General features: G+C 34.3%; 2 protein-coding genes across 5 annotated transcripts; both read right to left on the bottom strand.

Annotated features, from left to right (window-relative positions):
• Window positions 1-1,403: 1,403 nt before the first annotated feature.
• EXT4 (extensin 4) lies at window positions 1,404-3,223 on the bottom strand. Of its 2 annotated transcripts, NM_179564.1 has the most exons (4): window positions 2,474-2,986; window positions 1,934-2,091; window positions 1,802-1,887; window positions 1,404-1,706 (listed from the first exon to the last, which is right to left on the bottom strand). In NM_179564.1, exons 1-4 carry the CDS (start codon window positions 2,954-2,956, stop codon window positions 1,552-1,554), a joined length of 882 nt encoding a protein of 293 aa, NP_849895.1. In that variant the 5' UTR covers window positions 2,957-2,986; the 3' UTR covers window positions 1,404-1,551. The 2 variants fall into 2 exon arrangements, with proteins under 2 accessions (NP_849895.1, NP_565143.1); NM_106344.3 differs by having other exon boundaries at window positions 1,802-2,091; window positions 2,474-3,223.
• A 5,197-nt stretch (window positions 3,224-8,420) lies between these two features.
• On the bottom strand, window positions 8,421-10,523 carry AT1G76940 (RNA-binding (RRM/RBD/RNP motifs) family protein). 3 transcript variants are annotated; one of them, NM_106345.4, is made up of 6 exons: window positions 10,107-10,523; window positions 9,895-10,016; window positions 9,560-9,815; window positions 9,418-9,479; window positions 9,227-9,308; window positions 8,421-8,907 (listed from the first exon to the last, which is right to left on the bottom strand). In NM_106345.4, exons 1-6 carry the CDS (start codon window positions 10,186-10,188, stop codon window positions 8,810-8,812), a joined length of 702 nt encoding a protein of 233 aa, NP_177820.2. In that variant the 5' UTR covers window positions 10,189-10,523; the 3' UTR covers window positions 8,421-8,809. The 3 variants fall into 3 exon arrangements, with proteins under 3 accessions (NP_177820.2, NP_001323218.1, NP_001185414.1); NM_001334748.1 differs by having other exon boundaries at window positions 9,418-9,815; NM_001198485.1 differs by lacking the exon at window positions 9,895-10,016 and having other exon boundaries at window positions 8,531-8,907; window positions 9,560-9,775; window positions 10,107-10,414.
• Between the last annotated feature and the right edge of the window lie 742 nt (window positions 10,524-11,265).

Consider the following 11,265-nt stretch of genomic DNA (forward strand, 5'->3'; position numbering starts at 1 on the left):
TGATCTCCTTCTTAGTCAATTCTGACACCAATCATATGTATGTTTGATGTAATCACTTCATAAATTATATCAATGATGTTATCATTAGCTTGAAACTGAAGGAAGGTGCTTGATGATGCAGATTTGCTCATACTTAATGATATTTATGTCACATAAGTCAAAATGGGTCCATAATTTATGCAATGTGTCATGCACCATTATGTTTCATTCTATAGATGGTCGAACAAAATCATCACAATGCGTCCATCAAATTGAGAAACATTTATTCGGGATGTAGTAACTAAGATTATAATTTAATCAACGGTTAAAGATTCTTGCTGTACTGATCAAAACAGCCATATATGTGGAATCCGGTGGATTTATGTGAAAGAGTCGGAGAGAGTTATCTTCGGCAATGAGGGTCAAGAACAAAGACGATGCGGATCCAAAAAATATAGTTGACTTGACTAATGTTAATGTATGCAAAGAGTAAAAGAGATGAAAAAGAAAGACAGATAGTCTAAGACCTAAGTCCGAATGAGACATATAATTTACGGAAAACCCCGACAATAATAAGATTATAAACGAACAAACAAACATGTACAGATTATACATGTCTTATTCTTACATAGATTTTAATTTTGCAATAGTCAAATACTCCGTATTTTCTTATGATTTTCTCTCTAACCACTTAAATAATTTCAAGACAAGAAGTATGAAGACCTGCCTCCTTTTTCCAAAATAGCTTAAGGTAACCAATAATGCAGAAATATACTTTTTTTTTGTTCAAAAAAATAATGCAGAAATATACTACCACTTGATTCAAATGAATAATTGAATGTAATTGATATATCAGAAAAATGAAGAAATACAAAAACAATGATGAATCCAAATACGAAATTACAGAAGAAACAAACACATAAAAATAAAAACGAGAATGTATAGTCTTTTTACCCAAGCCGAGATATACTACTAAGCATGAAATAAACTAATAGTCACAAAATACTTGACACTTGATCACTTGCATAGATTTGCTTTCCTTATTTATATAATTAATCTATGTTGAAAAACAAGTTTCCTTTGTTCTGAGAAGCAAGAGGAAGGCACGTGAGGTGTATCACACGGTACGGCATAAGTCAACTGCGATTCTATTAGAGCCGTTGACCTCAAGGCATATTATGATCTCCTTACCGTCAACAGACTCGGTTTTTGTTTGTTTGTGTCTGGCCAAACTAAGACTCGATTAAGAGGATGTACTTAGACAGAAGTACGACGACTGTTGACCAGTTTTAACTAAAACACATTTTCAGTTTCCTCGATGATGTTAACGTTTATCTATATATCCTTATAGAGAAATTGATATTGATGGTTCATTTTAGAATTTCATAGCTGCTAATTAAAATTTGGGATAGTGGAGCAGGAAAAATGAAAAGAAACTCATACTTTTATTTAATTGAACAACCAAACTTTGATATTGAAGGATTTGAAGCAAAAAACAGGACTTCTACTTACAAACATATAACTGATTTGCATGCATGAAGGGATCACACTCATTAACATGTTTGAAGTTTATTACAGTAACGTATTTATAAATAAAGAAAAGACATTAAAATGGGAAACTTTCTCTTTTGACATATGTATCCGTTTCAATTCTCCCGTCAACGATCTTGTGTCTTTTATTATATCACCAAACGATTCTTTGTTTTCTTGTGTATCGTCGTCGACTCCTGCAAAAATATATGAGATATGTTAACATAAGAAATAATAGGTTACTAGATTTGATTGAAGTGTAGCATTGTAAAGTATGAGAAATAATAATTACCATTAGAGACGATTAAGTAATCTAGTAGTGAGGAGGAGGTGGTGATTTGTAAAGGTAGGGTTGGTGTGGAGGTGAGTAGTGGTGTACTGGAGGAGGAGGAGAATGGTATACCGTAGGGGGAGAGTAATGGACCGGAGGAGGAGGAGATTTGTATTCGTAGTGCTTCTTGGGTGGTGGTGGGGAGTGGTATACAACTGGAGGAGGTGAGTAGTGAACCGGTGGTGGTGGAGAGTGGTATACGACTGGAGGAGGTGAGTAGTGAACCGGTGGTGGTGGAGAGTGGTATACGACTGGAGGAGGAGAGTAGTGAACCGGTGGTGGTGGGGAGTGATATACTACGGGAGGAGGAGAGTAGTGAACCGGTGGTGGTGGGGAATGGTATACTACGGGAGGAGGAGAGTAGTGAACCGGTGGTGGTGGAGACTTGTAAACTGGAGGAGGGGAGTAGTACTTAACTGGTGGTGGAGGAGACTTGTAAACCGGAGGAGGCGAGTAGTGCTTAACCGGTGGTGGCGGGGACTTGTAAACCGGAGGAGGGGAGTAGTATTTAACTGGTGGTGGTGGGGACTTGTAAACCGGAGGAGGCGAGTAGTGCTTAACCGGTGGTGGTGGGGACTTGTAAACCGGAGGAGGGGAGTAGTATTTAACTGGTGGTGGTGGGGACTTGTAAACCGGAGGAGGGGAGTAATGCTTAACCGGTGGTGGGGGAGACTTGTAAACCGGAGGAGGGGAGTAGTGCTTAACCGGTGGTGGGGGAGACTTGTAAACCGGAGGAGGGGAGTAGTGCTTAACCGGTGGTGGGGGAGACTTGTAAACCGGAGGAGGGGAGTAGTGCTTAACCGGTGGTGGGGGAGACTTGTAAACCGGTGGTGGGGGAGACTTGTAAACCGGAGGAGGGGAGTAGTACTTAACCGGTGGTGGGGGAGACTTGTAAACCGGAGGAGGCGAGTAGTGCTTAACCGGTGGTGGTGGGGACTTGTAAACGGGAGGAGGCGAGTAGTGCTTAACCGGTGGTGGTGGGGACTTGTAAACAGGAGGAGGAGAGTAATGCTTAACCGGTGGTGGAGGGGAAGAGTAGAAGTAATTTGCGGTGGTTTGAGAGACAAAAGCAAGGGAGAATGCTAAGACAAGGAAAGAGGCCATTGGTGCCCCCATTGTGTTATGTGTTTTGCTTTGTGTTTGATGCTCTTACTCTCTCCCGTTAGCATCCTTTATATAGCTTCTCACATTTACATTTTATCCCTTTTTACGACTATCTCTCATGGTAGTAAATTTGTGTCCTGTTGTGTGTAAGCAATACAAAAAAAGACATTGACTATATTAATAATACAAAGAAAGAAAATGAGGTTAGTCTCCCTCGCTCGGGTTTCATTATTGATTCTCTTCTTCCCTTCTATTATTTTCGGTCGTAGTTGATCGACATGTTCTGAATGTTCCGAACGTATAAAATCACATATAATATAGAGAACATTGAATCTAAAGATAACAGGATTATACCAAAAAAGAAGAAGAAGAAAACAAAAATCTAAAGCTAACAGAATTTAAGTATGAAATATGTTAACCAAACAAAACTACAAGAATTGATCGAGAGGTAGATCGGCCTGAAGAAAGATCATATGAGAGGATAATACATCCATTTCTGAGTATGGTAAATGTTAACAGTTACTTCATTTAACAGCACATGAAATTCTAGAAACGAGGCCATATGGTATGATATGATCATATGTTAACAGTTGTGTACACATTTTTGCAACGTCTGCAATCCGATAATAACTTATGTCTCTACAATGTTTGCACAATCCACAAAATAATCTCATGGATATTTAGCTTCCCACTAAATTTCTTAAACCTATTATGTGTTTCAAACTTTCAATGCCAAGTTGTGCTTTCATCACCCAAAATAATGTATTGAAAGATTTAGTGGCGAATGAAAACTAATATTCCAAATTATCTTATGATTTACATGTTCATCGCAAAACGAAATACGAATTCTAAGCAAAAAAATAAAAAATAAATAAAGAAGTAACGCGTTAAGGTCTTGAAGATATAGGCGGCCTAGTTGACTATAGAAGGAACATTGAAGTAGAAAGATGTCCGTCATGTACTAGATTCTCTTTCGTGCCGGTGACAGTCAATTTTGATTAACTTCTTACTTTTGTTTTTAGGTTTTTAATTCATATGTTTTCTATTACTCTTACACGTTTCTTTTGTCATTACGCTTATTAATCCCTCGCAACTCTTAAATTTATCTAATTATTAATTAGTCTAACATTAATTCAAACCTAAATACATTTTACGATCAAGACAACATATTGTAACTTGTGGTGAATTTTGTTTTAGCTGCTTGCTTGTGAATGATGTAAACAACTCAACGATAAAGGCCATAACATATTGACAATATTTATATTGTTTTTCATATAATGTTAACAGATTGGGAATTATCTTATCACGAACAGGTGTTTTAGAAATGTATAAGGAGGAGGATAATCCAATTTAAGGCTAAGATCGAAAATAGGTCAATAAACTATAATATCGAAACTTGGTCAACATAAGCCAATATAACATCTTTGATAATAAAATTAAATGGGATTTTTTCTTTTGATTTTTATCAAATGGGTAAGTAAACCAGCTGGATTATGATATAGACAAATCAACAACTTAACATTCTATATAGTATTTTTTCTCGAGATTTGACTATTTTGGTTAGGCGTCAAAAGTTCTATAACTAATCTTGACAATTTTGATATAGAAGAAATCGACTTCAAACAAAATTACTATAATCACCGGCATTAATAATTTAGATCAGGTAAATTTAATTAGGTTTGAGTTATTTAGAAACAATACTAATGTTTGAATACAAAATATTTGTTCGGAAAGCATGAGAAAAATACGATCTGATATCAAATATGGTTGCCTTTTGAAGTTCAGTTAATAAGTAGTGATTATAACAAACATTAAACAGAAACATAATTCAAGAATACGGTTGCCTTTTGAAGTTTTGAGTTCAAATTTGTTTTATTCAAAAACGTTACTAGTGTTTTTAGGAAAATTAGGCAAATGCGAAACATCGTTTGGTACTTCAAAGTCCAAGCCAAGTACCAAAAAGGATAACAAAAGGAAAAAAAAAGTAAAAAAACAAAGAAGCTATTTGATTGATAAATGATAATATGTAATTTCTAAGCTCCATATTCTTATTTTTATTTTTGTCAACAAAGCTGCTGGTTGATTTATTATCTTCTCTTCGGAGATAATATATTCATATCAACTAACTATTAGCTACGTGTTGTTGATTTATTTTTATAAATAATAATAATATTATCATATATATACACCCAAATTCAAATGAATGGAAAAGAAAGAACACACATATAATCGAACCATCTTAATTGTTACTATTCCCTGGTAAACACCTATGGAGTTTATTTTGTCGTATTGCACACTTTGCCCAGTGTTTCAAATTTTCAATAAATGAATAAAAATTTGTCCCAATAAATCGCCAACTATTGGATTTAGTGATTCAACTTTATTTTGATACTCTTAGAGTATATTATATTTATACATATGGAATTTTAAAGTACCCTCGACAAAAAGAAAAATAATAATTATTTTTTTTAATTACTATTCTCATTTATATTTTTCTTTTCCAAGTGATGCCTTGTTTTTTCCTTACATTCCTAATTAATTTTGAGACTATAACATAACATAAGTAATGTGAATGTTCATACCAAAGAATAATAATAATATGAATGTGTCAATGTGCTAAAGCAATAATGAAATATATGGTATGTTACTGACATGTTCTAAGTTTTACTTTCTGTTTTATGTGTATATCTCAGCAAACATCACTACTTAGTACTTACTATTCGCTACAACTTGTCTTAATGATCCCCCGCGTACTGAATTACGGACACGGTTCTCGTTTGTTCATAAAACGTAAATTATTAGAAACTAATCATTTTTCATATAAACAAAATTATACTATTTAGAAAAAGAAAAAAGAAAAACAATTATACTATTTACCTAAAAATGATGGTCAACAATTTGTGTATTGATTTCTTCTCCTCCACACTCATTTTTATATTAACAAAATACGAGCTTGTATTTTCATAATGATCTACCAAATAAATCAATGACTTTAAAGCAAAATTCCATGCAAAAGTTAAAGAAGTAAAGAGTCTTTTTTCCTCCAACATGGCTGATTCTGATTGATTTCTCATAAAAAATTGGGTTAGAAACTTAGAATCGTTAAAGCTGGTGATGGAAAGGCTCCCTCCATTACCGGAAAATTCACCTGAACAATTTTTTATTAATGGTTGTTTTGTAGTATTCTTGATGTTCATTTTTGATCGGTTTACGCTGAAACAATTACATCTGAACGTATATTTACTGCACCAAGTTTTTTTGTTCTACTACCTATCACATTGTATATATTATTTTGCATTTTGTTACTGAAGCATGTTATATTTGATCTTCGATATGTATAAATTGTAAAACATAATTATTTCTAATATTCATTTCTCATTGTAATGTGTGAAACTCTGAAATATTTTTTCTCGTGTGAAAGCATTGGAAGGGGTTGGTGGACTTCGTTTCTTCGTGGGGGGCCGCCAGAGCCCAGAGGTCTGCTAATTTAGCAGCCACTGCTAATAAGTCTTTCTGTATAGTTTTGTTATTCATCCTTTTATTAGTTTTGTCTCCTCTCGAGAAAAATTCGTCCCTCTTATTTTTCTTTTTCATTTCTCAAAATGGATGATTGGAGTATTACTCCAAATGTCTATAGAATCGGATCAGAGTTTCCTAGTAGCTAGTAATTCTGCATCGTACAAACAAATAGTTTTACCTTTTTGTTGTAGTTGTTAGGCAACAGTTTCTTTCAGTCATGACTTATGAGACATGACTCATGAGAGAGGTTATGATTAAAATTCCCCCAAATTAGGTAATAAAACACAAAGACGGATTCATATTCGAGACTTTTAAGTTAATAATTTACTATCACATAAGTCTTAAATTTAGAGGTTTCTTTTATTTTGTCTCAAATTTATAGGTCAGTTGAGAAAAGACTAGGCGATTAATTGTGAAATGCACTACATGTACAAATCTTAGTAGGTTTTGACTACTGACTATTAGATCAAAGACCTAACGAAGATTATCTTGGTTTACGGAAATGAACATTTTTGATAATAATAATAAAAAAAAGAACTTTGTCTTTTAACTTTGCTTACTTTCTTAATTTTTCACAAAACAAGTTTTTTTTCTTCATAAAAATGCATGCATCTCTTTTTCTTCTTTAATGGAAATAGATAATACAGTAATCCCCTAAAGTTAGTCTTTCGTCATGCGAAATAACAAACACATGAAGAATGATTGATTAATCACCGACTATGAAAAGTATACATATATATAGCAAATATAATCTAAAAAGACATTACCTCAATCTCATTAATTAACCTTTTCTCAACAACAAAAAATTGCCAATATTTTTAAAAAATCATGAAGGTGGATAAAAAACGTTATTTGGTTTAAAATCGTTTTTGGAAAAGGTTGAAAAGGAAACTAAAACACATTCAAGTACGGTTATATTTTGATAAGCGACATCCAAATAGCCATACATTGTAGTGAACAGGTTTAAATAAGTATTAACAGACACAAATATAAAGTATGATCAGAATCCGAAGAAACTTAAGTTGTTTAATTTCTATATATTTAACTTTCCAGCTTCGGTATCATATCAAGTGTGAATTAGAACTCTATGATTGAGGAGACGACTCAACGAACTAGTGGCTAAAACAATACTTTAAAATACTGTCAACGATATTTTAGATATATAGAAAGTAGGCGTATTTTGTTTATTAACCTCAGCAGTAAATGTGGATAAACATCGTGAAGGCTATGGACCTATGGCCTTTAACTCCTTATGAGCACGTTGTAGCATTTCGTAGGAAACACGTAAACAAAAACAAACTATGTCTCTAAAATCACAAACTATTGCTCCTAAAGTCTAAAAGGAAAAAAATATATATATATTAAGAAGTTAAAAACCATGAAAAGGGACAGACAACAAACATGGAAGATGTTTGATATGTAATACGAACGTGAAACGAAGAAAAGCATCTGCCTTCGGATATTTGTGTGCTGTTGTTACTCTTCTGCAAAGAGATTAGTACCTTTTTCGAATAACTTTAACTTACATATATTGAAAACTCAAATTCTTATTATTATTGGCTAAAATTAGGACTGGTAAATAGTAAATCATGCACACTGCCATCAAAATCCTACCGGTTGATATGAGGTTTTAAGTCGAAATTAGGAGATTAATCCACAGCCCCGAAAGCAATCACGTCTCTTTTCTTGTCCATGTGTACTACATAAAGTTTACACAGTCAGACAATAAATGTAACAAGATAACATTACATAATTCGGACCACAAAGAAATCTATTAAACTTATCTCAGACATTATCAAGTCTTCCCAAACTATGCCAAAAAAAAAAAGTCTTCCCCGTCGACACCATCTTCAAACACGTCTTCAAATAATACAGATAAACAAATATCTTTGAAAGACAACAAACATTTTTCCAAAATTGAAGAGAAGACAAAAAGGAGAGGAATACAAGTCAATAATATGAACTGAGAAAGATATACACTACTAGCCATAGATAAATCCTCTTTCATAATGTATCAAGAATGTTTCGATATCTAAAACCAATCATTTTGTAATGAACATTTGAAATCAACAACACAACTTGATAACATGACATATGAGCTTGAAATCTAGGAAGGGAACAAAAACAGTATATATATGTTAAAAGAGTCTTTTTCAGTTTCTATAACCTCATATTCTACACTCTCCGCGCATCTTTGTTTCTCTCGACTCAGGTTGCTTCAAGGACATAAGTGATGTAATGTGCGATTTCATTGAGATTATACTTGGAAAGGGAGGATGTATATTTCCTTCAAAGGAGATACCACAAGTCACCATTTGGTTGACGTACCACAATGTCCCTGAGTCATCACCTTCTTCCTCTTTGTCCTGGTCTTGAACCTGGTTTCCTAGAAAACTGGAGCCGCAGGAACTTGGAATCAGACTCGTTTTCGTCCATTCGATAGCCTGTCAAAGGTTTTAGTTTTTAAAGAACATTAGATGCAGAGCATAGGTGTCTAGATGATGGATGGAGTTTATGGTTTAGAGATTAGGGCAATGGTTTTATGGCTTTGCGACTTCAAGTTCACGCTACAGCACATATAGTGTGTAAGGTTGCACTTTTCCAAAACCAAACTCAATGTATACCAGTATGTATTAGTCGAAAGACAATCCAACAGAAAAAAATAGATCCAAACTATGTAAACAAGCTTAGAATGCACGTGAATCAAAAGCCAGGAAAAATATAAACAAAGTGGCAAGATATTTGGAGATGCTTATCATTTACCTTGTAAGGCGCTCAGAGCAGTCGCAGCACAGGCAGGGTTTGTAAAATCAACAAAGCAAAGAACAATAGGATCTCCGTTCCGCTGCATTGCCCCATAAATATGAACCCATTAGCAGGTTTATCAAAGTAATTACTTTCTATAACAAGCGATTTTCAGTAATATCCAAACTTTGAAGCAGGGAAAATCTTACATGTTTGGAGTCTTTGGTCACAAGTCTCACTTCTCTGTATCCTACAAAAGGTCGAAATATATCTAGACATCGGTTAAGGAAAGTGGAGAGAAATAGTTTCCGTAAAAGAAAAAAACTTGTAATGTGTCATAAAATAGGATACGAGCTACTTCCCTCCTAGAGCAATTAGAAGGAAGTCCTTCAACATATAAAGTGTTGGATGCATCTGAAGGTAGGTTACGCCTACCAACAGGTTCTGGGGGATCAAAACCAATGGTGTGACCATTTGGACCATGGTCTAAAGGGAGAACTCCACCACGTCTCAACATAAAATCATCTATGGTTTGAACGTTACCTCCTCCTCCTCCTCCTCCTCCTCCTGATCTTCCCATGGAAACAGAACCACCTTCTCCTGATTGCTTCAACAAAAAAAAAAAAACTTTTCAGGTCAATAAAAAAAGAAGAATGAACTGAAAAACTTGCAAGAAAGAATGGTACCACGCTCTGGAGATAGCGATCGTAAGCTGAACCGATAGTTCTAGTATCGGGAACATCGAGATCCTCATCTCGCGGATAATAACCACCACCGTGCCCTATAGTCATTGTTGATGATGGAGCTTCTACAAGACGACAAGCATTGTTTATTTCAAGCAAACTAGGAGCATAACTATCTATGTGTTGAGGAAACGTGAAAGGACTCAGGAGCTTACCGAAATCGGAACGGGGACGTTTCATAGGACCACCAGGAGGATGATGTTGCTGTCGCTGCTGGTTCCAGTACCCATCCGCCATGGAAATCGAAGGATCAGAAGCTACTAGAAGGGAAAAATTAAGGGACCAAAAAAAAAACCCTAATTTCGATGAATAGGTTCGATTGTAGCTGGATTTGATAGATGGAAACCCTAGCTTTGCTCGTTCTTCTGCTCCGAAGCACTCTCGAAATCAAAAGTTTTCTCAAATCTATTGATTCCAATTTCTTGCTTCTCGATTTCGAAGTTTCTGATTATTTTGTCTTAAAGATCCGAAATCTCGATGACCCGGCCCGTTTTATGGCAACAGATCTCAATTTCCGCGTTGGATTAACGGGCTGCTAAATCACTATTTTAAGGCCCATTTAACTAAAGTTGGATTTACGTGGATCTAAAAAAGTCTAAAGATAAGTGAATGTGTGAATCACGGATTATATGTGAGTAACGAGAAAATCATAATGAATGAAAAACTTTGAATAAGTGAATTAATAGCTGACAAAAATAAAAACAAGGTAAATATATAAACGACAAAACAAAAGCAGAATTATGTTTTTATAACTGGTTAAGTGGTTAGTATAAATGTAGGAAATGAGGAGATGGACCCAAACACAAGAACAATAAACAACAAAAGTAAGTAGGTTTCCATGTTTCCTTGGAGCTTTTCTTTTTGTTAACCAAAACTTCATTTGTTCTCAACTCTTAACTCTTAATCCTTTGCCTTAATCATCATTCATTTTGTTTCTCTAAAGTCTAATCATACAATCTATCACCATCGCATCCTCTTAGTATTTCCTTAAATTTTATCAAATATTTCCGCTTCAGAACTTTCCTATTAAATCTTATACTGTCTTGATAATAAAACTTTATAGATACTTTCATAAATATACATGTAATATGGTTTTAACACACATATATATACATAACTATTTATATGATCTGTATTAGTTTCTTGAAACGATATTGTCAAGTGTTATTCATGAGATTTTACGTTTCAGTAAAAATATTGTTCGTCTTATTCATTAACATGTTATTCTTAAGTTTACTTACATAGAGATAATATAATACTCATGTACATTTGATTTAGACTTAGAACTCAACATTTCGAATATAGTATAATATC

The sequence above is a fragment of the Arabidopsis thaliana genome (genome assembly GCF_000001735.4).
Source record: "Arabidopsis thaliana chromosome 1 sequence".
Classification (NCBI taxonomy): domain Eukaryota; kingdom Viridiplantae; phylum Streptophyta; class Magnoliopsida; order Brassicales; family Brassicaceae; genus Arabidopsis; species Arabidopsis thaliana.

What these genes read in the sequence shown, in the direction of transcription:
- EXT4 (NM_179564.1), bottom strand. Translation starts at nt 2,956, where the DNA reads ATGGGGGCACCAATGGCCTCTTTCCTTGTCTTAGCATTCTCCCTTGCT. An exon ending in AGCATTACTCCCCTCCTCCG is followed by an intron (nt 2,092 to 2,473) that starts GTTTACAAGTCC and finishes CTCCTCCTCCAG; the next exon opens with TCGTATACCACTCTCCACCA. An exon ending in TTACTTAATCGTCTCTAATG is followed by an intron (nt 1,707 to 1,801) that starts GTAATTATTATT and finishes ATATTTTTGCAG; the next exon opens with GAGTCGACGACGATACACAA.
- AT1G76940 (NM_106345.4), bottom strand. Translation starts at nt 10,188, where the DNA reads ATGGCGGATGGGTACTGGAACCAGCAGCGACAGCAACATCATCCTCCT. An exon ending in ATCGCTATCTCCAGAGCGTG is followed by an intron (nt 9,816 to 9,894) that starts GTACCATTCTTT and finishes TTTTTGTTGAAG; the next exon opens with CAATCAGGAGAAGGTGGTTC. An exon ending in TGACCAAAGACTCCAAACAT is followed by an intron (nt 9,309 to 9,417) that starts GTAAGATTTTCC and finishes GGGGCAATGCAG; the next exon opens with CGGAACGGAGATCCTATTGT.